Raw genomic sequence first — 24,059 nt, 5'->3', positions numbered from 1 at the left:
CAGTCCCCCACCCCCCAAAAATCTACCTTTTCAAGCAAACAGGAAGCACCCTCAGAATTGCACCTGGGGCTGCTGCTGCCCCAAAATCCTTCCAGGGCTACCTCAGACAGTATCACCTACTCTGGGAAGCACTGGAGCAGGCCCCCAGTTGCTGAGTCCTGAAACGTCTGTCCCTTTGGAGGGACAAAGTTTTTAGTGAGGAGATTTGAATGAACTGGAATCGAATTTTGGTTCCCTGAATTCAGAGGGTTGGAAACAAACCTGTTCCACTCCTTTCATTTGCTCACCCACTAGGACCCCGAGGCCATATCGTGCAGAGAGAAAACATCTGCCCAGGCACCTGAGGGGCACCAGTGCTGGGTCTGGGCAGGGAGCATGGGGCAAAAAGCTCTGATACCCAGGCCATGTCTCTGTCTCTAGGAGATGGAGCTGTTTTTCCCTTCGAGCAGCGTTTGCGGCCCTGTGAACACAGCCAGGTTCACTGATTGCACTTGCTGCATTGTTAAGCCTCACGCAGTCAGTGAGGGTGAGTGTCATCCAATTCATTCTCTCTCTTCCTTTTTCCTTCTTCCCTCCCTCTCTTCCTTCCTCCCTCCCTTCCTCCTCCTTTCCTCCCTTCTTTTCTTTCCTCCCCTTTATCCCCTTCCCTTCTTCCCCCTACACAGCCAAGTATGCCCTCCTTGTGACTACAAAATATACACACACATTTTTTTTTTTTTTTTTTTTTTTTTTTTTTTTTTTTTTTTGGTTTTTGGGCCACACCCGTTTGACGCTCAGGGGTTACTCCTGGCTCTGCACTCAGAAATCGCCCCTGGCAGGCTCAGGGGACCATATGGGCTACCGGGATTTGAGTCGGAGTCTGTCCTGTGTTGGCCGTGTGCAAGGGAAATGCCTTACTGCTGTGCTATCACTCCAGCCCCAGTTCAGTTTCTTTTTGATAAACTGTATCTTTTTGATACTCTGACTCAACAGGAAGTTCACCTTTGGAATCTTGATCATTGGGATTAGGATTGGATTTTTTTCTTTTTTCTTTCTCTTTTTTTTTTTTTTTTTTTGATTTTTTGGTTTTTTTTTTTTTTTTGGGGCCACACTCGGTGGTGCTCAGGGGTTACTCCTGGCTATCTGCTCAGAAATAGCTCCTGGCAGGCACAGGGAACCAAATGGGACACCAGGATTCGAACCAACCACCTTAGGTCCTGGATCGGCTGCTTGCAAGGCAAACACCACTGTGCTATCTCCCCGGGCCCTGGATTAGATTTTTTTCTAAGAAAAGATCATGCAAAGATTTTTCTCATGTAAAGAGAAATAAAATTAGAAAAACAGATATAGATGCTTAAATTCACTATGAAAGAGATAACGAAAATATAATCAAATATATTAGTATATAAATTATGAATGATGTTAAAACGGCAGGGTTTTTTTCTTTTGTTTTGTTTTGGTTTTTGGTTTTGGGGCCATACCCGGCGGTGCTCAGGGGTTACTCCTGGCTGTCTGCTCAGAAATAGCTCCTGGCAGGCACAGAGGACCATATGGGACACCGGGATTCGAACCAAGCAGGTCCTGGATCGGCTGCTTGCAAGGCAAACACCACTGTGCTATCTTTCTGGGCCCAAAACGGCAGTTTTGTTACAATTAATTTTATCTAAACTTTTTTTGTTTTGGGAAGGTTTGGGTTTTTGGGCCACACCCGGTGACGCTCAGGGGTTACTCCTGTCTGTGCGCTCAGAAATCGCTCCTGGCTTGGGGGACCATATGGGACACCGGGGGATCGAATTACGGTCCGTCTTAGGTTAGCGCATGTAAGGCAAATGCCCTACCGCTTGTGCCACCACTCTGGTCCGACCCCAACAGTTTGTTTTTTGGTTTTTGGGTCACAATGCTCAGGGGTTACTCCTGGCTCTACACTCAGAAATTGCTCCTGGCAGGCTCGGGAGACCATATGGGATGCCGAGATTTGAACCACCGTCCTTCTGCATGAAAGGCAAACGCCTTACCTCCGTGCTATCTCTCCGCCCCCCTATTTTTTTTTTTTTTTTTTGGTTTTTGGGCCACATCCGGCGTTGCTCAGGGGTTACTCCTGGCTGTCTGCTCAGAAATAGCTCCTGGCAGGCACGGGGGACCATATGGGACACCGGGATTCGAACCAACCACCTTTGGTCCTGGATCGGCTGCTTGCAAGGCAAACGCCGCTGTGCTATCTCTCCGGGCCCCCTATTTTTTTTTTTTTTTAAGATTTTGGTTTTGGGGTCACAGCTGCTTGTGCCCAGGGCTTACTCTAGCTCTATGCTCAGAAATCACTCCTGGTAGGTTTCAGGGGACTTATATGAGGTGCTGGGGATTAAAGACTGGTCAGTCATGTGCAAGGTAAGTGCCCTAGCTGGTATCCTATTCTTTTCTTTTTTTAAAGTTTAGTCACTTTGAAATTGTTTATATATATTTAGTCACTTTGAAGTTATTTATAATTTTGGGTTTCCGGCATGCGATGTTTCAACACCAACCCATCCCTTCATCAGTATCCACTTCCCTCCATCAATGGCCTCATCCAGTTTGCCTCCCACCACTGCTGCTAAGCCCCATAAGCAGGTTCAAATTACTTTATTTTGTATTTTGTTTATTGGGGACCACATCCTGCTGGGACCCTGGTAGGAGGGGTTCTGTCCCTGTGGTGAAATAGGATTTGGGGGGGGGGGGGAGGAGTGCTTGAAGCACCCAGGGCTTTAAAAGTCAGTAGGGTGGAGGCAGTCTGGGGCTCAAGGCCTGGGAGCATTGCTGGGAGGGCACTGGTCATCCCAGCTTGTCCTTGTCCGTCACTGCCTCCCATGGCATTTCCCCCTCAGCCTCTGTCTTGGAGCCAGCTATTGTGTAGTGTTGAAGGTGCCGCATCTGCTCTCTGCTCTCTCTGAGGCTTGTGCCCATCCCTGATGGAATCTGCTTTTTCTCCTCCTCTGAGCATCTCGTGTCTGGAGTGCTTTGTCCTTCACTCATACCATTGTTCACACTTTGCTCAGTCATATTCTTCATGTTCTCCTTATAATTGAGGCTGGATTCTCCTCACCAGTTTCCTATGCCATCCTCAGGGTCTTTACTGCCCACCTCCCCCACTGACCTCTCAGATGCTTGAAGATGAGGGGTTAAGGGCCCGGAGAGATAGGACAGTGGTGTTTGCCTTGCAAGCAGCTGGTCCAGGACCTAAGGTGGTTGGTTCGAATCCCGGTGTCCCATATGGTCCCCCGTGCCTGCCAGGGGCTATTTCTGAGCAGACAACCAGAAGAAACCCCTGAGTACCGCCGGGTGTGGCCCAAAAACCAAAAGAAAAAAAAAAGAAGATGAGGGGTTAGGACCACTTATCCCCCTCCCAGTTGTGGGGACCCACACACAGCCTAATCTAAGTAGAAATAAAGGACTTGGGTAAAAGAAAATACTGCTTGGCTTGTTCACCCATTGACTTTGCATTTCCAGGACTACTGGGGAAAATTCTAATGGCCATCCGGGATGCCGGATTTGAAATCTCAGCTCTGCAGATGGTGAGTATTTGCCGGCCATGAATCATGTAGACACAAGAACTAGTTTTGCTACAGTGCAGCTTTCAAACATTTAGAACTGATTCCCCCCCGCCCCCCAGGGCTCTCTTGGCCTCTTTACAAATGAAAATGGACTTGGCTTGGCAGCTTTTGCTAGTCCAGTAATGCTTATGAAATGATCTGCCCAGACTCTCCTTGGGCGAGCTAATATTCACAGGATACAAGTGATTTCAGCTCTCAAAGTAGATCTTACAGTTCCTGGAACTTTCATTATGAAATAAATGCAGACAACATGGCTGACCCAGGTTCTGTCCTTAAACAGCTCATATGGTCCCCGAGTCCCTATCACAGGAAGTCCCTGAGTGCAGAGTCAAGAGTCCTGCTTAAACACAGCCAGGTGTGGCTCAGAAATAAGTGCAGGTCGAAACATTATCTTAGGCTTAGAAAAAAATTATTGGGGCTGGAGAAATAGCATGAAGGTTAGGCGTTTGCCTTTCATGTAGAAGGATGGCAGTTCGAATTCCGGCATCCCATATGGTCCTCTGTGCCTGCCAGGGGCGATTTCTGAGCATAGAGCCAGGAGTAACCCCTGAGCACTGCCGAGTGTGACCCAAAACCAAAAAAAAAAAAAAGGGAAAGAAAAAATTCTAAACAAATTTAACAAAGAAAATGTGGCTCCAGGAGGTAGCACCCCTACCCAGGAGGCAATAGGCCATGAGTTTGATCCCTGGTGCCCTGCTAGGAAGGTCCCCCTATAAAGCAAAGCACACAGAAGTTGAGGCATCTGGATGAATCTGGCCTTCTGGGTTTGTAGCTGAGAAAGCAGAGTTGACTCAGACTTTGGCTCTGACCCCCACCTCCCAGCCTTAGCCAGGTTTCTGGGCTTTCCCTGGGACCCTCAGAGTGAGTACACTTCACCAGAGTTCACTCTCAGCCTCCCTCTTTTCTTGATACACTTTGTCAGCTGAACAGCACTGCTCAAGCCCAGGTCAACCCTCTTCTGCTCAGAGGAGGCTTCTTAGGTTCAAAGAAAGGTCTGAGTATGGAGCTCCCAAACCCAGCCCTAGACACTATGTGAATTTTACAGGAAAGAACCCCTTCCCAATTGCAAATGAGTCTTCAGCTGCTGTGTCTCAGGACCTGGCTGGTCTCAGCCAGGCCTGGGGCTTCTGGCCTGGTGGGCAGGAAACAGTGCAGAAATGGAAGAATCTTCCCTCAGCATCTAGAGTACTTGTTAGCCGAGGAGCCAGGAGATTGTATGAGCAGTTGACCCTGGTTCCAAGCCCCCTCTTTTGTTGCTGCGTCACTCTTGAGTAGCGCTTTTTTCCCCATGCATTACACTTCGACAACATTTACATGGTAAAGAACTGTGTCCACAAGATCATCACCTCTGAAACCTACTTGGGGCTTGTCTGTTCTTAAGTTGATTCACTTTTGTATGTGTTTGATTGATTTTTAAACCAGTTCAGTATGGATCGGGCAAACGTCGAAGAGTTTTATGAAGTTTACAAAGGTGTTGTGTCAGAGTATAAAGTAAGTATGGAAGTTGGGGGGGAGGGAGGAGCACCAAAAACTATTTTTGTCTCAAACCTTAGCATCTCTTTTGGATCTCTGAGCTTTGAAGCATTCCTTGAAGAATTCATGATTCATCACACGGCTTAGCGGGCTGAGGCCTTTCTATCTATTGAGTGTCTCTACATCTGTTTTTTTTTTGTTTTTGTTTTTTTTTTTGTGGTTTTTGGGTCACACCCGGCAGTGCTCAGGGGTTACTCCTGGCTCCATGCTCAGAAATTGCTCCTGGCAGGCACAGGGGACCATATGGGACGCTGGGATTCGAACCGATGACCTCTTGCACGAAAGGCAAACGCTTTACCTCCATGCTATCTCTCCAGCCCCTCTACATCTGTTTTTTAAAGTTCAGTATTGGTCCAGAGCAATAGCACAGCAGGGAGGGTGCTTGTCTTGCATGCGGCCAACTCAGGTGCGATCCCCAGCATCCCATAGGGTCCCCTGAGCATCATCAGGAGAAATTCTTGAGTGCAGAGCCAGGAGAAAGACTAAACCCTTAAAATTACCAAATGTGGTCCAAGGAACAAATAAGCAAAAAATAACACATACACACAATATTTTTTCATTTATTAAACAGACCGTGGCAATGCTCTTTAGCTCACATTCCAATGTTTCTGGGGATTTATAAGAGTCTCACTGGCCAGAAAGCCCAAGAAAGTGAAAGCTAGCAATTCTCACATGAATGGAAGTCCACAGCTGTATTGAATATGGATCTGCCACAGCACAAAAGCAAATAGAAGGATCTGGAAAATTCCGAGAGGGAGAGAGGGAGGAGCAATAAAAGACTTAGAGGGAACAAGTTGTTGAGAGAAGGTGAGGAAGGAGTCTTCGAGATCCATTGATTGTTGTCAGCTAAGTAGTGACCCTGAGGGACTGAGCAGTGTCGGAGCCTGCCCCAGTCTATGCAGGCCCCACTGCCTGCCTTCTGGGACATGTGACCTGCCCTGGTCATTCAGCAGACACACCTGGGCTGGCAGCTGTGTCTTTCTCTGTGGTTTTATTTCCACATCAAGTTCCCACTTTATGTCAACCTAAGCAGAGTTGATGCCACTGGGGTCAAGAAAGACTGGGATTGCCCGGTGTTGGGCTGATGTTGAAAGCTGCCTTCCTTATGGGTTTACAGAGTCTTCCTGCCCGTTGGACAAGGATCAGCTGGTCTGCTTTGCTCTGGCTTCCTCAACTTAGACCCAGCTGCTTCTGCTTTCTAGACAGTCCCTGTCTTCCCTGAAAAGGGACGATTCTAACAGCAGGGTCTTATTTCTATTGGATCAGGAATCATTGTTCCCTGTTGACACTCTCCTTAGACACATTCACCTGTGACTGTCAGAACATGCTTGAAACCAGCACCTGATAACACCAGTTACAGTGTAGTTCCTTCCTTCCTTCCTTCCTTCCTTCCTTCCTTCCTTCCTTCCTTCCTTCCTTCCTTCCTTCCTTCCTTCCTTCCTTCCTTCCTTCCTTCCTTCCTTCCTTCCTTCCTTCCTTTTTTTGACCAGCAAAATATTTAATGCAATTGTTGACAAATCTGAAAGAATACATCAGTAGAAACGCAATAATAGTGGGAGACCTCAACACTGCCCTGCCACCCCTTGATAGGTCAACCAGCTGAAACCCAACAAGAATATACTAGCTCTAAAAAGAGAAATGTAAGAAAGTGGACTAGTAGGTATATGTAGGGCAGAAAACTGGATACATGTTCTTCTCCAATGCACATGGGTCATTCTCCAGGATACTGTTTCTTCTTAATGTATCTGTCCAGGCTAAAGACACACACACTTACATATCTGGGCTTTGTCAGTCCTGATTACCTTTCAAAAACAGCTGTGTTTTCTCTCTACTATTGTGCTTGAAATATGTCATATATTTATTTCATTTCATTCTTCTTTTTAAATTTTTGGGTTGTTTTTTGTTTGTTTGTTTGTTTTGTGACACACCTGGGATGCTATGGGGTTACTCTTGACTATGCTGAGGAGTCACTCCTGGTGGGCTCAGTTCAGGGGATTTTATGGGGTGCCAGGATTGAACCCAGCTTGGCTGTCTACATATAAGGCTAGCACCCTCCAATTATGCTCTGGCTCGAATCCCACATTTCACTTCTCTGTAGCCCAGATGTGGAAACTGCAGGCCTCATGCACCACCCATACTTCTGCCTCCTGAAAACTTGACTGAGCTTTTCAGCTTAGGAAATTCTAAGGTCAACATAATGAGCCATAGAAAAGCAATTACATGTGACCTTTGTGAAAGAGAAAAGTGGGGAGGGATGTAATTAGAGATATAATAAGTAGGGCTCCTAGTGCTCCATTAATGGACTTCAATGGCCTGTTCAAATGTGGCCCTAGAATAAATTATCATTTTACATGGGGATCATGTGCTCTGCCACCCCAATGCCATGGCAAGACCCCAGGGACCCTGAGCAGCTGGCAGCCTCTCTGCCCTTGCATGGTGCTCATACCTCCTGGCACCTTCCTCGACCCCATTCACCAGTGGACAAATGGGTGGTCTTTGGCCATGAGCCTGGAAGTTCCATTTAACAGTTATTGTGAGACCAGCATGACCCTCAACTGGGAGATGGTATAGGGGTTAAGGCTATCTCCTCACACATTGCCAACCTCCCCCCCTCCCAGTTTCATCTCTAGCACTGCAGAGGGTCGTCAGAGCACCACCAGGAGTGATACCTGAGCACTACTGGGTTTACCCCTCCTCTCAAAAAACATTAGGGTACACAATGGTTCCCTCCTTTTGATTCTTGTCTTGAATGTTCTGTATTTCAGGACATGGTGACAGAATTATATGCTGGCCCTTGTGTGGCACTGGAGATCCAACAGAAAGATCCTATGAAAACATTTCGTGAGTTCTGTGGACCTGCTGATCCAGTAAGTAGTAGTCAGATGCAGAATATGTTTTTCCCACTGACCCAGCATTTCATATTTGAACCCCATTTGACACTTTTAAAATTGTACCCACAGGAATGTAAAATAGGAAAGAGTTTTATTTTAAAATGCGGTTCTTGGGAACTGGAGAGATGGTACAGAGAGAAGGACACATGGCAGGCCCAGATTCAATTTCTGGTATCCTAAATGGTCCCCTGAACACCACCATGATTGATCCCTGAGAATTGCTGGATTTAGCACATGCACGCGCGCGTGCACGCGCACACTCACACACACACACACACACACACATACACACCCCACATGGTATAATTTTTGTATATTCTGTGAGGTGACATTTTTCACACACACACACACCCCACATGGTAAAATTTTTGTATATTCTGTGAGAAGGTGACATTTTTCTCTCTCACACATACACACACACACACACACACACACACACACCACATGGTATAATTTTTGTATATTCTGTGAGAAGGTGACATTTTTTTTTCCGGGGACACACACACACACACACACACACACACACACACACGCACACACACACACCATGGCATAATATTTGTATATTCTGCTAGAAGGTGACATTGTTTCTTTTGGGGGGGAGAGGAGTGTTTGGGTCACACCTGACGGGGCTCAGGGGTTACTCCTGGGTCTGTGCTCAGAAGTCGTTCCTGGCAGGCATGGGGTGGGGGGGAGGAACCCTATGGGATGCCAAGATTCAAATCACCATCTGTTGGAATCCGCTGCATGCAAGGCAAACGTCCTACCACTGTGCTATCTCTCTGGCCCAGAAGGTGACATTGTTTCTTCACATGTTAGCCATGGAAAATGAGCAGTCAGAATAGGATTTTTTTTTCATAGTATCTTTGTCAGAATGATGTGTTTTAATGTGTATAAAGTAAATGTATTTATATTCTCAGAAAATGTTGGGCGTCTGAGCAATAGGACAGCTGGTAGGGCATTTGCCTATGGTCCCCCAAGCCCTTTTAGGGGTGATCCCCGAGCACTGGTAGGTGTGGTCTGCCCCTCAAAATAGTCGTAGGTTCTGTAATAGGAACCATGGGTGGTTTTATTACTCTGACATTAGAGCCCTGAGAAAACAGCTCTTTAGTGGAAGGGGGATGGTGACTTTGGCCCGGGTGCATGACCAGGAGCCTAGACTTTTGGAAGCTGATAACCTGACACTCCTCGGTTATTCTCCTTCCAATAGGCTTCTGGCCATCTTCCTCTGATGCAGGCAGGGACTGAACCCAGAGATACTAGCAGATGCTGCAAACGGGTCAGGGGTGCAGTTAGGAATTTAGGCACCCCCTCTTCTGCATCCTAACTCCCACGCTCCCACATGGATCCTGTCTCCTGAAATCTGATTATTATTGAACTTAAAAAAAAAGTTCATGGGCCTGGAGAGATAGCACAGCGGCGTTTGCCTTGCAAGCAGCCGATCCAGGACCAAAGGTGGTTGGTTCAAATCCTGGTGTCCTATATGGTCCCCCCGTGCCTGCCAGGAGTTATTTCTGAGCAGACAGCCAGGAGTAACCCCTGAGCAACGCCGGATGTGGCCCAAAAACCAAAAAAAATAAAAAATAAAAAATAAATAAGTTCATGGAGTTCGTAGATGGAAATCCCTGAGTGAGCTGGAAAGAGGGGTGAGAAGCTGTTACCCTCCTTTTAATTCACTTTAGTGGACTCCTAGCACTTTATTGTTTGTATCTCCTGGATGCTCAACCTGGCCCTGCCATGCCTACACTAAGCCACGCCCCAGTCCCGCCCTCCCAGGGCACCTCCAGGCTGGGTCTGTGCTTCACTGATTCTTCTAAAGTCCCGGATACTGGCCGGTGTCTCTGGCTGATGTCTTTAGGGTTTTTCTTATCTGCTTTATCAGTTGCCTTTACCTTTCTTTCAGAACCCGGAAAACAGATCTCTACTTGAGGGCTGGAGTGGGGTGGGGGAGCCTAGAATGAGAATTTTGAAAACCTTGCAAGGCATCGCAGACTCATGACCCATCTCTGCTTAGGGCCCAGCTCTCCCCTCTGTACAGCTGCTGAAGCCAGTGCCCATCGCCTGCATTTTTAGTAAGCTCAAACACCTTTAACAATGAAGTGGCACACTTCTTGATGGAATAATCTGGTTAATGATAATAGTTGTTTTTTTTTAAGACTTGATAGCTGTGTCTAAATATTCAATACAATTTATGTCATTGCTCCAAAATATTTTTTTTAAACCCTCCATTTCAGGATAATTATTTGTCTTGGATTGCATTTGCTCAGGAACATATCAAAGACAGGAGGCTCCGATTATAAAAACATGAAACATCCCAGGGCCACAGAGGAATTGACCTTAATACCACGTGAAAAATATTTTATATTTTTCCATGATAAGTAAAACAACGAATGACTCAACTATACTGATTCAATAGCAGTATTTTCCAGGAAATCAAGGACACATAATTCAATTTTATAAGTCATGTTGAGAATTTTACTCTCTCCTGGGACAGATTTTAAAACTGGGTTCATCTGACTTTTATCTATATTCATGTTTGGGTATCAGAGATTGTCCAGAGAGCTGCACACAATATAGGGTCTCAGTTCTGCTGAGAAGTGACAATTCTTGTTCTTTTATCCCTTTTTTTTTTGTGTGTGTGTGGGGTTTTTTTTTTGGGGGGGGGGTCACACCTGGCAGTGCACAGGGGTTACTCCTGGCTCTGTGCTTGGAAATCGCTCCTGGCAGGCTCATGGGGACCATTTGGATGATGGATATTGAACCCAGATTGGCCATTTGTCATGGAGACAAATGTCCTCTCCCCTGTGCTACTGCTTCCAGCGCCTTTTTCTCTTTTTGGTGGTTGTAGCTATAAGTAATCAGAACCAGGGTTCAAACCTGGATATTGTTGCTCTCAAGTTCATATTCCTCCACTGTAATAGTCATCACACTCTTATGTTGGAGGGGGAGGGTTTGGCACACCACATGGTGCTCAGAGCTTACTTCTGGTGGTGCTCAAGTAACTGTATGTGGCAGTGAGAATGGGACTGGCCTAGTCCATGAGCCAAACAAATGCCCTGAGCCCTTGGACCCTCTGCCTGGCCCTTATCTCTACACACCCTGCCAGGGAATCAGGGCAGGAAACATGAGCCGAGAGACTTCAGGAAGTTGCGCATTAGCTCTTTCTCCACCAAAGTTCTCCACTCAGGAGCCATGTCATCCTCTTCTATGATGTTTCTTGAGCCTCGTAGGAAGGATACTTTGAAAATGGAAGCATTTGCCTTGTGTGTGGGCTGCTGAATTGCATGGTGATTCTGTCTGTGGACTTCTGAGACCAGTGCCCTCTCACCTCCAGGTTCTGGGTGAGCACAAGGGCCCCTATGTGCCAGGGAGAAGAGACTTCTCCAAACCCCAGAATCCTGAGACTGGAGAGTGGGAGAATAGACCTAAGTGAGGCCCAGCTTTGGGGGAGAAGCCTGCACCTGTGGAGACCCAGGTAGACTTGCAACTCTCAGGCCTGAAGAAGTAGTGTGTTCATGTTTGGATACAGAGTGCGGATGTTGCACTAACTCCCATTTGTTCCATCTAGATGAGATTGAATGGAGAGCTGGGGCATGGGCTGTGACTTCATCCATGTTCTAGAAAGATTGTGAGATGGGGCGAGAGCAGACCAAGTCGTTTCTTCCTGGCCACATCTATCACCACCAGGAGGTGGGATTGATTGCTGACCATGGAGCTCTAGAGATGCACTGGAAGCTGGTCTGGCTTGGTAGAGGGGCAGTGTCCTGAGAGGGGAGTGGATCATAGCAGAGGAACAGGTTCCTGAGGGAAGGAGTGGCCTTGACCATGGGAAGAAACAGTGATGATAGAAATCAGCCTAGCTTCACTTTAATCCGTTCTGCCAGTGCCACTGATTTACATTTTTAGGACCTATAAATAGCTTTTTGCTTTCAAAAAGGAGGACCTAGAAATAGAATAGAGGAGGGGGGGAAAGAGTTTGATTTAGTTGAGTTTAAATTCCGTTACTTGGGCGTTTATCAGAGTTTGCTAAATTTGGAACCCCGGATCTTCAATGGAAACACTCAAATGTGTTCCGTTCCCAGCCAAAGGAACGGCTTTTCTTCAGTTGCCTTTTCATTGTTCACTTTGGTTTTTCAGACATTCTCTGGACCTGCATATACTCCACAGCCCCCCGCCTTAAGACCCAATGTCACTTTGAGGATGCTGAAGTGGATGGCATTGATTTTTCAGGAACCAAAACCAAATGACATATATAGAAACTACCACCAAATTCTTTCAGACCTTGCAGGATTGAAAATTCCTTTCCACTCCCCTTTAGATTTGCGTTGTCATTTTCTGCAAATGCCCTGCCAGGGAAGGTCCTAACATAAAGGGATTGTCCCCCAGTCTTCAGCCTATTGGAGACCTTAGTTTGCTGTGGGGAGCTAGGCTCTTGGGGGGCACATGCAGTCAGGCTTGGGTGGAACATGTGGGAATCAGGTGGGTTGCATCAGCCACATGCTCCACAGTCCCTGTGGTTTCTAAGCTGCAGGAAAGGATACAACAGAGGGCTGGCTCCCTCCTCTTCAGACTGAGTGACTGCATGTGACTGACCCAGAAAAGCTCTCCTAACAGAGACCAGCCTTCTCTGTTGCTAATCTAACCTTTTCCTTACGAACAAGGCACATTAGCTTGAAAATGTGCTCACTTATAGAGCCTGGCCTATTCTGCTGTTTTTCGAGAAACTCCCTCCAGGCCTAAGAGAGCCCTTAGACTGAACCCCTGATGTCAAATACGTGGATCCTAGGGTGCATTTGGGGAGAGAAAGAGCAGTACTTCCCTCCTTCACCGCAGCTCTCATGGGTTTGTGCTGTTGGTTCTGGCCCGAGACATTCCTGCCGACGCCCTTGATTCCCTTCACAGGGTCACCGGTTCCCACTGATAGACCAGGGGTGAAATGGAGTGTCAGAGCAGCTTATTGTGATTATTTTAAAATCATTTTTAATCTAGAGTGTTCTCTCAATGACAGAGCCCTATTAAAAATTGAAAATGGGATTTGAACTCTGTCCTGCCTGGTTCCCAGGAATGAATTTTTTATGACTCCCAATGCCTGGAACATCATTTTGCCTCCTTCAAATGGTGAGAAACAGAACAGTGCCCTGGGTCCTAATCCATGCGAGTTCCTGTGGGATTTCTGGGTGTCCTGATCATGCCAGCTGTCAGAATGAGGGAGTTGGGGCCAGTCCCTAGAGAAACCTTGAGCTCCAGCCCTGCCCCTGATGGTTGTGCACTTACCATGACATGGCCAGCAGGGCCCTTTAGGTCTGGTTCTTGATTCCTAGGGGAAATTGAAACTAAACCCTGTGAGGTTTTGGGGACTGATATGCTTCACCCCACCTCTGACCTTCACATCTACTTTGGGCAAGTCCTCTGTCTCTGACACTTCTTGTTACAGTCTCGGCTACCTTGTCTGTGTGTCTGGGGTCCCACAGGGATGGGGAATGTTGGTGAATCCCCTCATTCTGCCCTCAGCATGGCCCTTTGCAATGTGTATCTCTGTTTGTGGGTGAGAGAGAATGTGTCTTATGTGAGTGTCTCCTTGTGAGTGTGTGTGAGTATATAATATATGTATAAGAATATCTGCATGTGTCTGAGTGAAAGAGGTAACTGTGTGTGTGAGCATGAGAGTCTGCATGTCTGAGTGTGTGTGTGTGCTCAGAGCTTAACTCCTGGCTCTGCACTCAGGAATCACTCCTGGCAGTACTCAGGAGACCATATAGGATGCTGAGGACAGACAAGCACCCTCCCACTGTACTATTGCTATGTCATTTCCTCAACCCACTCGTGTTTTGTATGATTAGAGAAGGACTTGTGATTCTCACCCAATCTCTCTGCTGTGCAACAGTCCAGTGGGAAGGAGGAGCTGCCCTATCGGGGCTATGCCTATAGAGGCTGCTTCTCCTGATCGCTGAGTTCCAAATGGTAGCTCTTGCTGTCTGAGCTCATATTCAGAAACCTTCCAGAGGCCCCAGAACATGGCCATATGGGGGCATATGAGAGCCGCCCACCGCTGCCGATGAGCATGAAGACCACAGGCCCAGACTCTCCATAAGCTCCATCAGGCTCCTTTGGCCCCACCCCACAGGCACACACAATGTTTCTGGTTTATTTATCTCTGAGAGATCTGGACTGAGACAGGCCAGGGCAAGGGACTCAGCCAAGGAACTCCGTGTGTGTGACCTGCCTGTGGATGGCCGGGCTACCTCTTTGCTGGGCAAGCAGTGATAGAGGGCAAGGGATGAAGGGTTTGGCCCCAGCAGTTGACACACTCTGCTTTCTTTATTTGGTGGGTGAATGAAGACAGCAACTTGGTTCAGAACCTCTGGCCAGTGCTGCTTTTGTAGTTTGGGGCTACCTCTATCCTGAAATTGGATTTGCCTGTCTGTTATTTCCTCTAAATTTTTCCCCTTTTTGTGGGGACCACACCTAGTGATGTCCAGGGCTTATTCCTGTCTCTCCACTCAGGAATTATACCTGGTGGTGTTCTGGGGACCAACATAGGTTGGCCACATATAAGGTCAGCGCCTTACTGTTGGACTTGTCTTTCTGGCCCCTTCCTCCCTAAGTTGTATATACAAGGCCACTGCAAAGATCAGATGGGTTTTTATTGGAGGGGCCACATCTGGTCTGCTTAGGGGTGATCCCCATCTCTGTGCTCAGTATGCTGAGACTGCCAGGCAGGGATGTGAGACCACAGGCCTGCACCGCCACACCTCTCTCCAGCTAGAGGCAAGATTGTTGGACATGTTTGCACACATTTCCTGTCCTGGACTGGTAGCACCTACAGGTGCAACTGCTGATCAACTGAGGGATCATCAACTCCCTTCATCAACTCACTTCACTATCATATGGAAAATAGGCCCATATGCCCAGACAGGGTTTTCCCTTCAAAAGAGAAGAGACAACTTCAGCCCTGGCTGAGAGAGGTACTTGCCCCAGAAGTAGAGCATCTTCACTGCGCTGGCTCATCCCCAGCATGCTCTGGAGCTTGGGCCACACCGAGCTGTGCTCAGGGTTCACTCAGGACTCTGTGTCCAAGGTTGGCAACAGCCCATAGGTATGAAAGAGGTTGAGCAGATTTGCTAAAGTGTGTGAGATGTAAGAAACCTCCGGGTGTACAAAGTCTTTGGACTCCAGACTCACAGAACTATCAAGTCCTCTGTCACCTACCCTGAGGGCAGTTTTTATGAAGTGTCTAATGGGACTCAGTGCAGTAACAAGTTTGGGGCCCATCCCTGGGCTCATCCCAGAGCCCTGTGGTATCTGTGCGAGTCCCATCTGTGTGGTATCTCTGTTCACTGCCTGTTAATGGGCCAACCTGAACCCTGATTCCAGAAGGGGTTATTTCTGGGGTATATCAACTCAGTGCCCTGCTTATAGGCCAAGAGGTGAGGCAGCTCGTTCAGGATGCCACCCACCACCCACTCCCCGACTTTGACCCATAGTCACAGTTTGTCCTGCTGGTTTTCTTGTTGTTTTTTTTGTTTGTTTGTTTTTATTTTAGTTTTTGGTTTTGGAGCCATCCCAGCAGTGTTCAGAGGTTAGTCCTGAATCTATGCTCAGAAATTACTCCTGGCAGGCACGGGGGACCACGTGGTATGCCGGGGATTGAACCTGGGTCTATTCTGGGTTGGCCACATACAAGGCAAACACCACTGTACTATCACTCTAGCTCCCTGCTGGTTTTCTGAACCTCAAACCTCCCAACTGGTGGCAGTCCCTGGATCTTTGGTGGCCAAGGTCAATCCCCATATATCTAGCCACTGAGGTTCTAAAGGTGTTACAGCTGGCCCTGAATTTGAGACAAGAGCCAGCTGCAAAGTCAAGACTGGGAGGCAGAGAAGGCAGAAGGTCTAGAATGAGGATATGCCTCTGCACAGCCGTGGAAACAAACTTTGACAAAGTCTGAGGATAGGACCAGCTGCCCGACATCTTGTTCTCAAGCATCAGCCCTGTTTCCAGGGCTACTCCTCCCCCCCAAAATCTCCATGTCTCATAACCAATATCTGATATAGCCAGTGGGAATTTTTTTTTAATTCCCGCCTTATTGACTTTAACCTGTAAATATGTCTTCCAGGAAATAGCCCGGCACTTGCGGCCTGGCACCCTCCGAGCCATCTTTGGGAAGACCAAGATCCAGAATGCGGTGCACTGCACGGACCTGCCCGAGGATGGTCTGCTGGAGGTGAGAGCACTATATCCAGGCTAATTGGCAGGGAGCTCTGGGAACCAGGTGTCTCAGGGCATTTCCAAGAATCCAGGTGTTTCTTTGGTCGACTTCTGTGATGGTAGAAAGGGCAGTCACAGGAGACAACACACCACTGGTCAATTTTGGTGCCTGCGGCCCCGTTCTCTGGTGCAGGGGGAGTCAAGGACCAGCTATGAACCAAACTCTTTACTCCTTTTGTTTGTTTTGTTTTGTTTTTGTTTTGTTTAGGGGACGTGGTCACATCCAGCAGTGCTCAGGGGTTACTCCTGGCTCCACGCTCAGAAATTGCCCTTTAGCAGGCTCAGGGACCATATGGGATGCCGGGATTCAAACCTCCGTCCTTCTCCATGCAAGGCAAATGCCTTACCATTGTGCTATCTCTCTGGCCCCAGCTCTCCACTCTTATTTGTGGACCTGGAGCTTCCAGAAGCTGCAATTGTATACAAGGTCATGTTTTTTTTTTCCCCATCTCCACAGAAACTCGGTAGATTGGCACTGCTGTGCCTTTGTATCAGGGACCTGAAATTGAGCTTAGGGGAGGTTAAATAATGTCCTCAAATGGAGGACATGGTTCCAGGGAAGAGAGTCCTCTCCTGTTTTGGTAATACAAACAGCAGGAGAAAGTCCCAGAAAATGTAAAGTGAAAATCGGTCCATTCGAGGTTAAGAAAATAATGTTTTCGGGACCGGAGAGATAGCACAGCGGTAGGGCTGCCTTGCAGGCGGCCAACCCAGGACAGAAGGTGGTTTCATTCCCAGCATCCCATATGTTCCCCTGAGCCTGCCAGGGGCGATTTCTGAGTGCAGAGCCAAGAGTAACTCCTGAGCGCTGCTGGGTGTGACCCAAAAACCAAAAAGAAAAGAAAGGAAAGAAAATGATATTTTCAGCGAGTAGGATATTTGCTTTGCACGCTGCTGACCCAGGTTCGATCCCTGATATTCTATATTCCCCCGAGCCAGCCAAGAGTGATTTTTGAGTTTAAAGACAAGAATAACCCCTGAGCTCGACTGGGTGTGGCCCAAAAACAAATAAACAAGAAGTCCCTCATGACATGAGTAAAAATTGAGTCTTCATTAGGGAATGAACCTGCCACCTGACCCTTTTCTTTCTGAACTTTGGGGTTCCTTCCATGGGCCTGCGCCAGCTGCATGTTATTTACCATGATGCACTTTGCTTTGGAAACCTTGTCTTGCTGCTTCAGCAGCTTCTCCATCCCCAGGAGATTGGGATCTGAGTGACTGGGATGAGATGTTTATCAGTGATGGGGCAGGGAGGTGGGTGGCCCCAATCGTGAGCCTCTGCAGCTGCTGGTGTGAGTAGCCTTCCCTCTGTCCCTTAAGCAGCCAAGTGTCTGTGTATCTCTTGGCAGGAGGAAGTTCATGTCCATCTGTATTTTTTGGTTTTGGTGCCGGAGAAGACTGCCTTTGAAATGATTCATCTGTGTGCTAGATAACCAAATGCTAATCTGAGAGATCTCTTGAGAGAAGTACCTGGTCTGAGATTTAAGACTAAGTAGAGCCAAGGTCATTTGGGTATCCTCCCAAGGACTTATTTTCAGAGGATACAATCCCTTCCCCCTGGGAGCACTCAGGACTTTGACTTAGGCTGTTGTCCAGTGATGCTGGGGAAGGAAGTGGGGAGGGAAGCAATAGTGGTGGGAACCCCAGTACATGTGTATCTATCCTGGTTAGAAGTCACTGGGCTTGGGGCCGGAGAGATAGCATGGAGGTAAGGCGTTTGCCTTTTATGCAGAAGGTCATCGGTCCCATATGGTCCCCTGTGCCTGCCAGGAGCAATTTCTGAGCATGGAGCCAGGAATAACCCCTGAGCACTGCCGGGTGTGACCCAAAAACCACAAAAAAAAAAAAAAAAAAAAAAAAAAAAAAAGTCACTGGGCTTGAAGGAGGCCTAGAAACTGAGTCTCCTAGAAACTGGCTTGGCTTCAGGGCAGTGGTGTGGGTCAGTGGGAGCCGAGCTCCTAGTTCACTCCAAGTGCTGCCCCCAGGGTTTCTACCCTCTTCAGTCACTGGTCAAGCCATACCCTGATAGGCCACCCCACCCCCTACCAGAGCCACACCCCAATTCCCAACTCCTGGAAAGCCATGGGTCAGTCTGGAAGATTCATGGATTTGCTTATTATTTGTGTTTTTTGGTTTGCTGTTTTGCTTTTGAGCCACACACTGGCTGGACAATGTTCATTGTTCAAGGGTCAATCCTACTGATGCTCAGGAGATCACTTTGGTATGTAGGTGATCAAACCCAGTGTGTGCAAGGCAAATGCCTTACCTGCTGTACTATCACCCTGACTCTGGCTTACTATTTAGTCAGTCAGTCTCTGTCTCTCTCTGTGTCTCTGTCTCTGTCTCTGTCTCTCTCGTTCTCTGTCTCTGTCTCTCTCGTTTTCTCTCTCTCTCTCTCTCTCTCTCTCTCTCTCTCTCTCTCTCTCTCTCTCTCTCTCTCTCTCTCTCCTTTTTTTCTCTCCTCTCTCCTCCTGTTCTGATGCTGTTTGCAGGCAGGGGCCTGTGTCGGTCCTCAGGGTCACCTTAATTTGTCTAGTGACTCCATCCCTCTTGGGAGTGTTCAGGGAATCAGGGGTGGTTCCTAGCCACACCCCTACACTCCATCCCTTCCCCTGCAAGGAAGAGCTGGGTGAGAGGCTACTGGAAACCACATTTTTACTGTGGGATCTCATCTTTCTGTGGAATCTGATGCTCCTTCCACCTGGCCCCAGCTCAACCCTGGCCTGTGACAACAAAGGTGCCCTGGCCTGAGGGATTAGCAGAACAGGTGGTGTACTGGCCTTACTGACCTCAGCTCAGTTCTTAGCATCCCTTAGGGTCCCTAGAGCCCCACTGTGTGGGAGCAGCTCTGGAAGCCTTGGTGCACTATGGGATGATCTGAGGGTCCCCAACACAGCAGGGCCCAAGCAGCACTCAAACATGGACCCACTAGTGTAATTGGCTGAGAACTTCTGGGAGGTTCTGGCCAGGCCTCTCCCAGATTAAGACAAGAGGATTCCTGCTTGGGGGACACAGCCGACATGGTATTAGGCCTTATCACTGCATCTGTCCGAACCACATAGGGGTGAGAGATCTTTGAGGAGGTTCTCATCAGGGAAGGGTGTGGGGCCAGGGTCACTGTGCAGACACAGTGAACCATCGTAGAGGGATCCACGGCCAAACTCGTTCCTCAGCAGAACAGCAACTGGTGCAGTGTGGCAAAGTTCTCTCCTTCCCTGTCACACATTAACACGCATTAACTGTTAGGCCCCTTGACAGCCTGCAGCGAGGGCTAAGAGACTTTGACCCGGAGCCTGGAGCCTGGAGCCTGGCATCGCCCCCGTCAGCTGCCCAACCCCTGGCCAGCGCCCTGAAGGCTACCATGTGGTGCCCATGACGCTGGATGCTGCATCTGTTCTGCTGCTGGATGGGCCGCACACATTGGCTGCTTTCCTGCATGTATGTTGGTGCTGAAGTTTGTCAGGCTGGTTTCAATGCTGCCCACCCACAGTGCACACCATGTGCCTGGCCATGTGCTGCGTTGGGTCCCACCACAAACCAAGAGCACTTGCATCATGTGGAACTCTTAGATTGGTTATGGAGTGGGGGGTGGGGTGAAAGGGGAGCACCCTCTGTTGATGCACAGGCCTTTCCCATCTAAGTAATTGGTGCTTCCCTTCCCAGTCCCCAGAAATAAACTTCCAGACCTTTCCACACACACTCACTCAGCTTCAGGACAGCATAGAAAACCTTTATCCCAGTATTTTACTTATTTGGGGCTAGGGGCCACATGCTTTGCTGGGAATCAAACCTGGGTCACTAGCACCAAAGGCTCTCTTCGTTGTGCTGTCTTTTAAGATCTTTGTGCTGAAGGTGAGGCTTGGTGGTCCATGCTGAGCCCCATGTTGCCCCACATTTCTGCACAAAAGGAAATGGCATTTTGGCCTGGTTTGCAACAATGAGAGGAGTGTGGTTGGTGTGAAGGCTCCTCCCCATTTTATTTCTCTTTTTTGGTTTATGGGCCACACCCAGCAATGCCCAGGGCTCACTCCTGGCTCTACATTCAGGAATCACTACTGGTAGTGCACTCAGGGGATCAAATGGGATGCCAGGGCTTGAACCCTGGTCAACTATGTGGAAGACTGATGTCCTCCCCACTGTGCTATAGCTCAGCCCCTCCCCTGTGTTTTTCTCAGGGTCACAGGCTCTCTTGTGTTCAGCTCTCTTGTGTCATGGGGTTAAAAGTCCTTTTCTCCATGGCCTCAAACAGCTGTTGGAAGGTGACCTTTGGGAAAATGGCTACTGCTTCCCTTCCCACTAAGCAGAAGTTTCTGGGTTTGTTTTTTTATGTTGTTGTTGTTTTTGCAAGCCCAGCATGAGGGTGTCAGAACCAGTCCAAAGTCTGGGGTGTGCAGAGGTGTGGACGGGAAATGCTGAGGGTCAGCTCCCTCCCAGCTGGGGCCCAGCCCAAGTCCAAAGGGGGAGTTCACTGGGTGAATGAAAGTCACTTTGGAATCAGTCTTGAGCCTGAGCCTCATTAAGCTCGACTCCAGGATGAAGTAAGGCCTGGTACCCCCATCTCACCCACTGTGGCTTAGGACAGAAAAGTCCCCCTGTAGCCACTGCCCCCCCCCCCCACTTACCGGCACTATTTAAGGTGGAAGGGCTTGAGTACACCCCAGCACCTTGGGAGAAAGAAGCTGTGTAAGAGGTATTGCAGCAGGGCCTTATGGTCATGGGGTAGGAATGCCCTGGCCCAGAGTTCAATCCACTTTTCCGGGGCTGCTGCCTTCACCCCAGCCCTTACCTTAAGCCTCGAGGTCAGGACCTGGAAGGCTGAGCACCTGCTGGGCAGATGTGGCTGGCCTCCCTCTTCCTCCTATCTCCCAATTCCATAGCCTCTTCTCAGGAGAAGCCCCTGTGCCCTCGTGGCAGCTCTAAGTCGGGTACTGTTGCAATTCTGAGTTGCCAACCCAGGTGGGTATGTGGCATCCTCCATCATGTCAGCACCTAGTCCCAGGAAAGGTGCTACTAGGAACAGGCCAGATTGGTGGGCACAGAGACACTGATCCCATTATTATTGATGAGATCCCATGAAAATGGCTGGACTGCACCACACGGCTTTGTCAGGCCTGTCTGATAACACTGACACAGTCAAGGAACCAGAATGGGCTCGGGCCTCACCCACTAACATGGTCATGAACCAGAACTGCTCAGTTCAGGCCTCACTCCCACCTGCCCAGCTGCAGTCTCATTCACTGTCTAGGCTCTTATCTCGGTCCCACCACTGATCAGGAGCCTTGGCCTCCCTCTGCTCAGACAGACAGAAAATGGATCCAGAGCACCAGGCTTAGCCTTGTTTATGCAAGTCTCCTCCCAGACTCCCTGACTCTTAATGCCCTTGGCACCTAGAAACCTGGGTAGCAAAATATGGGGGTTCTCCTCATCAATGGAGGCCAGAGGGTAGAGAGACCAAGTCAGCTGCTCCCTTTCCCCTTCCTCTCCTTACCTCCCCCTTTCTCCTCTCCTCCTCTCACTCCTCTCTTCTTCCCTCCTTTCTCCTTTTCTTTCTCTCGCCTCTTCCCTCCCTCTCTCCTTCTTGTTTTCTGGGCCACATCCAGTGAAGCTCAGGGGTTACTCCTGGCTAGGCTGTCTGGAGGAAGTTCTGGGGGTCTCCCTTTCCTTTTCTCTCTCTCTCCTCTATTTCCTGCTCTATCCTCTCTACCCTCTCTCCCCCACTTTTGTCCTGGGAAGTCTGGAGTCAAACCTTTCTGTATCAGGAAGGGAAAGTGCAAAGGTGAGGGGGGACGTTACTTTCTCAGTTCCCAAACACTTGAGGAGTATTGTGAGGGCCATATGGAGATGCCATCATGTTCTTTCCCCATGTTTAGCTTGTGGGGAGACAGTCTGAGAGCTAAGGCATCCCAGGCTCAGGGTTTTAAAAATACATTTTTTCTGCTGCATGTGTTAGGAAAAAGAGAGACAGGGCTATGCTGTCTGGAGGAAGTTCTTGGGGGTCAGAGATCCTGGGACCCCATGTCTGGGGAAGGTCTACAGGGAATGTGCTTAGACACCCTGGAAAGGGGGTAAAGCAGAGGGTCGGGAGCTGCTCAGGCAGAACAGGGAGCCAGTGCAGGGAAGGTGCCCCCCTCCTCCAGGCAGATGGTCTGTGTGCATCAGCTCAAACCAGAAGAAGTGGGGACACACCAGAGAGGCACATCTTCTACTTGGGAGCCAGTGCCTCACACTCAGCCCAGATTCTGCTCTCTGGGTTTTCTGAGAGGAACTTGAGCACAGGTGGACACGCTGCCTCCACATCCTTTCTGCTGGGACTGATGTTTGCATTGAATGTTAGGATCAAGATGAGACTTGCCACTTTTGGGGCCCTGGTGAAATCGGGTCCCCTTTCTGCTTCCTGTAGTGGTGGCAGGGGACATGAAGCCCAGTGCCTCCCCCAATCCCTGCAAGGCCTTAGCCCTTCTGCTCAAGCCACACACTCCAACCTCTGCTTCTCACTAGGCAGCACCCCCATCGTGGGCTACTGTCTCCAGGTCTGCTCCCAGACAGAGCTGCTTTTATTAAAACAGCCTGTCTCTGCCACAATTTTTATCTCCAGATTCCTGCACGTCAAGTGACAGTGCTAAGGCCAGGCCAGCAATTGGGAATTAAGTGGAAACAAAGATTTCCTCTGTGGGCCTGACGCTTTTGGGTCCCACCTCCCCGGCGTCCTGCAGCCCATTGAATTGCCCAGTGATAGAAACAGCCTGTTACTCAAAGGCCAGATTAGGGAATGATGGAAGGGGGCTCAGGTCATTGTGATGGAAATGAAATCTCTGCGTGAGCCATCTCTGTCAGGAGTGCTCATCTTCCCAGAGACACCCTCACAGGGACACTTGTTTTGGTTTGGGGTTTTTTTAGTCCCAGGAAAGGTGCTACTGGGAACAGGCCAGATTGGTGGGCACAGAGACACTGATCCTGTTATTATTGATGAGGTCCCATGAAGATGGCTGGACTGCACTACACGGCTTTGTCAGGCCTGTCTGATAACACTGACACGTCAAGGAACCAGAATGGGCTCGGGCCTCACCCACTAACATGGTCATGAACCAGAACTGCTCAGTTCAGGCCTCACTCCCACCTGCCCAGCTGCAGTCTCATTCACTGTCTAGGCTCTTATCTCGGTCCCACCACTGTTCAGGAGCCTTGGCCTCCCTCTGCTCAGACAGACAGAAATTGGGTCCAGAGCACCAGGCTTGTTTTGGTTTGTTTGGGGTTTTTTTGGCTTTGGTTTTGGGAATCACACCCTGCGGTGCTCAGGGACTACTCCTGGCTCTACACTCAGAAATCACTCCTGGTAGGCACAGGGGACCATTTGGGATGCAGGGATTCGAACCTCTGTGTTCTAATCAGCTGCTTTCAAGGCAAACGTCCTACCGCTGTGCTTTTGTTTTGGGCCACACTTGTCTCCTGGCTCTGCTCTCAGGGAGCTCCCCTGGTGGAGCCCTGGAACCCTCTGGGATGCTGGGGTGGGTCACATGACAAGTGACCACCCTCTCTGTTGGGTTAGCCTTGCCCGTTCTGGAAGGGCGCCTTTATTGGGAAAACAAAGCCCACCTCCAATAATGGGCAAGGCTGAGTTTAAACCGGCTAAACTCAATACCTCTCCAGTTCTACTATTTTTTGTTTGTTTGTTTTTTGTTTTTGGGTCATACCCGGCAGTGCTCAGGGGCTACTCCTGGCTCCATACTCAGAAATCGCTCCTGGCAGGCTCAGGGGACCATATGGGATTCTGGGATCCGAACCACTGTCCTTCCATATGCCTTAC

General features: G+C 48.9%; 1 protein-coding gene across 1 annotated transcript in view; it reads left to right on the top strand.

The window, feature by feature from the left end:
* Positions 1-24,059, top strand: part of NME7 (NME/NM23 family member 7) — a 45,653-nt gene that overhangs the window by 19,138 nt on the left and 2,456 nt on the right. Inside the window, exons 7-11 of the mRNA XM_049776535.1 lie at positions 421-526; positions 3,460-3,524; positions 4,986-5,054; positions 7,862-7,963; positions 16,104-16,211. Of these exons, the coding sequence (XP_049632492.1) occupies positions 421-526; positions 3,460-3,524; positions 4,986-5,054; positions 7,862-7,963; positions 16,104-16,211 (450 nt within the window). The remainder of the gene's footprint in view (positions 1-420; positions 527-3,459; positions 3,525-4,985; positions 5,055-7,861; positions 7,964-16,103; positions 16,212-24,059) is intronic.

This window comes from Suncus etruscus, chromosome 7 (genome assembly GCF_024139225.1).
Source record: "Suncus etruscus isolate mSunEtr1 chromosome 7, mSunEtr1.pri.cur, whole genome shotgun sequence".
NCBI lineage: Eukaryota > Metazoa > Chordata > Mammalia > Eulipotyphla > Soricidae > Suncus > Suncus etruscus.
The sequence above is the reverse complement of the archived record's forward strand: the minus strand, read 5'-3'. Positions and strand labels throughout refer to the sequence as shown.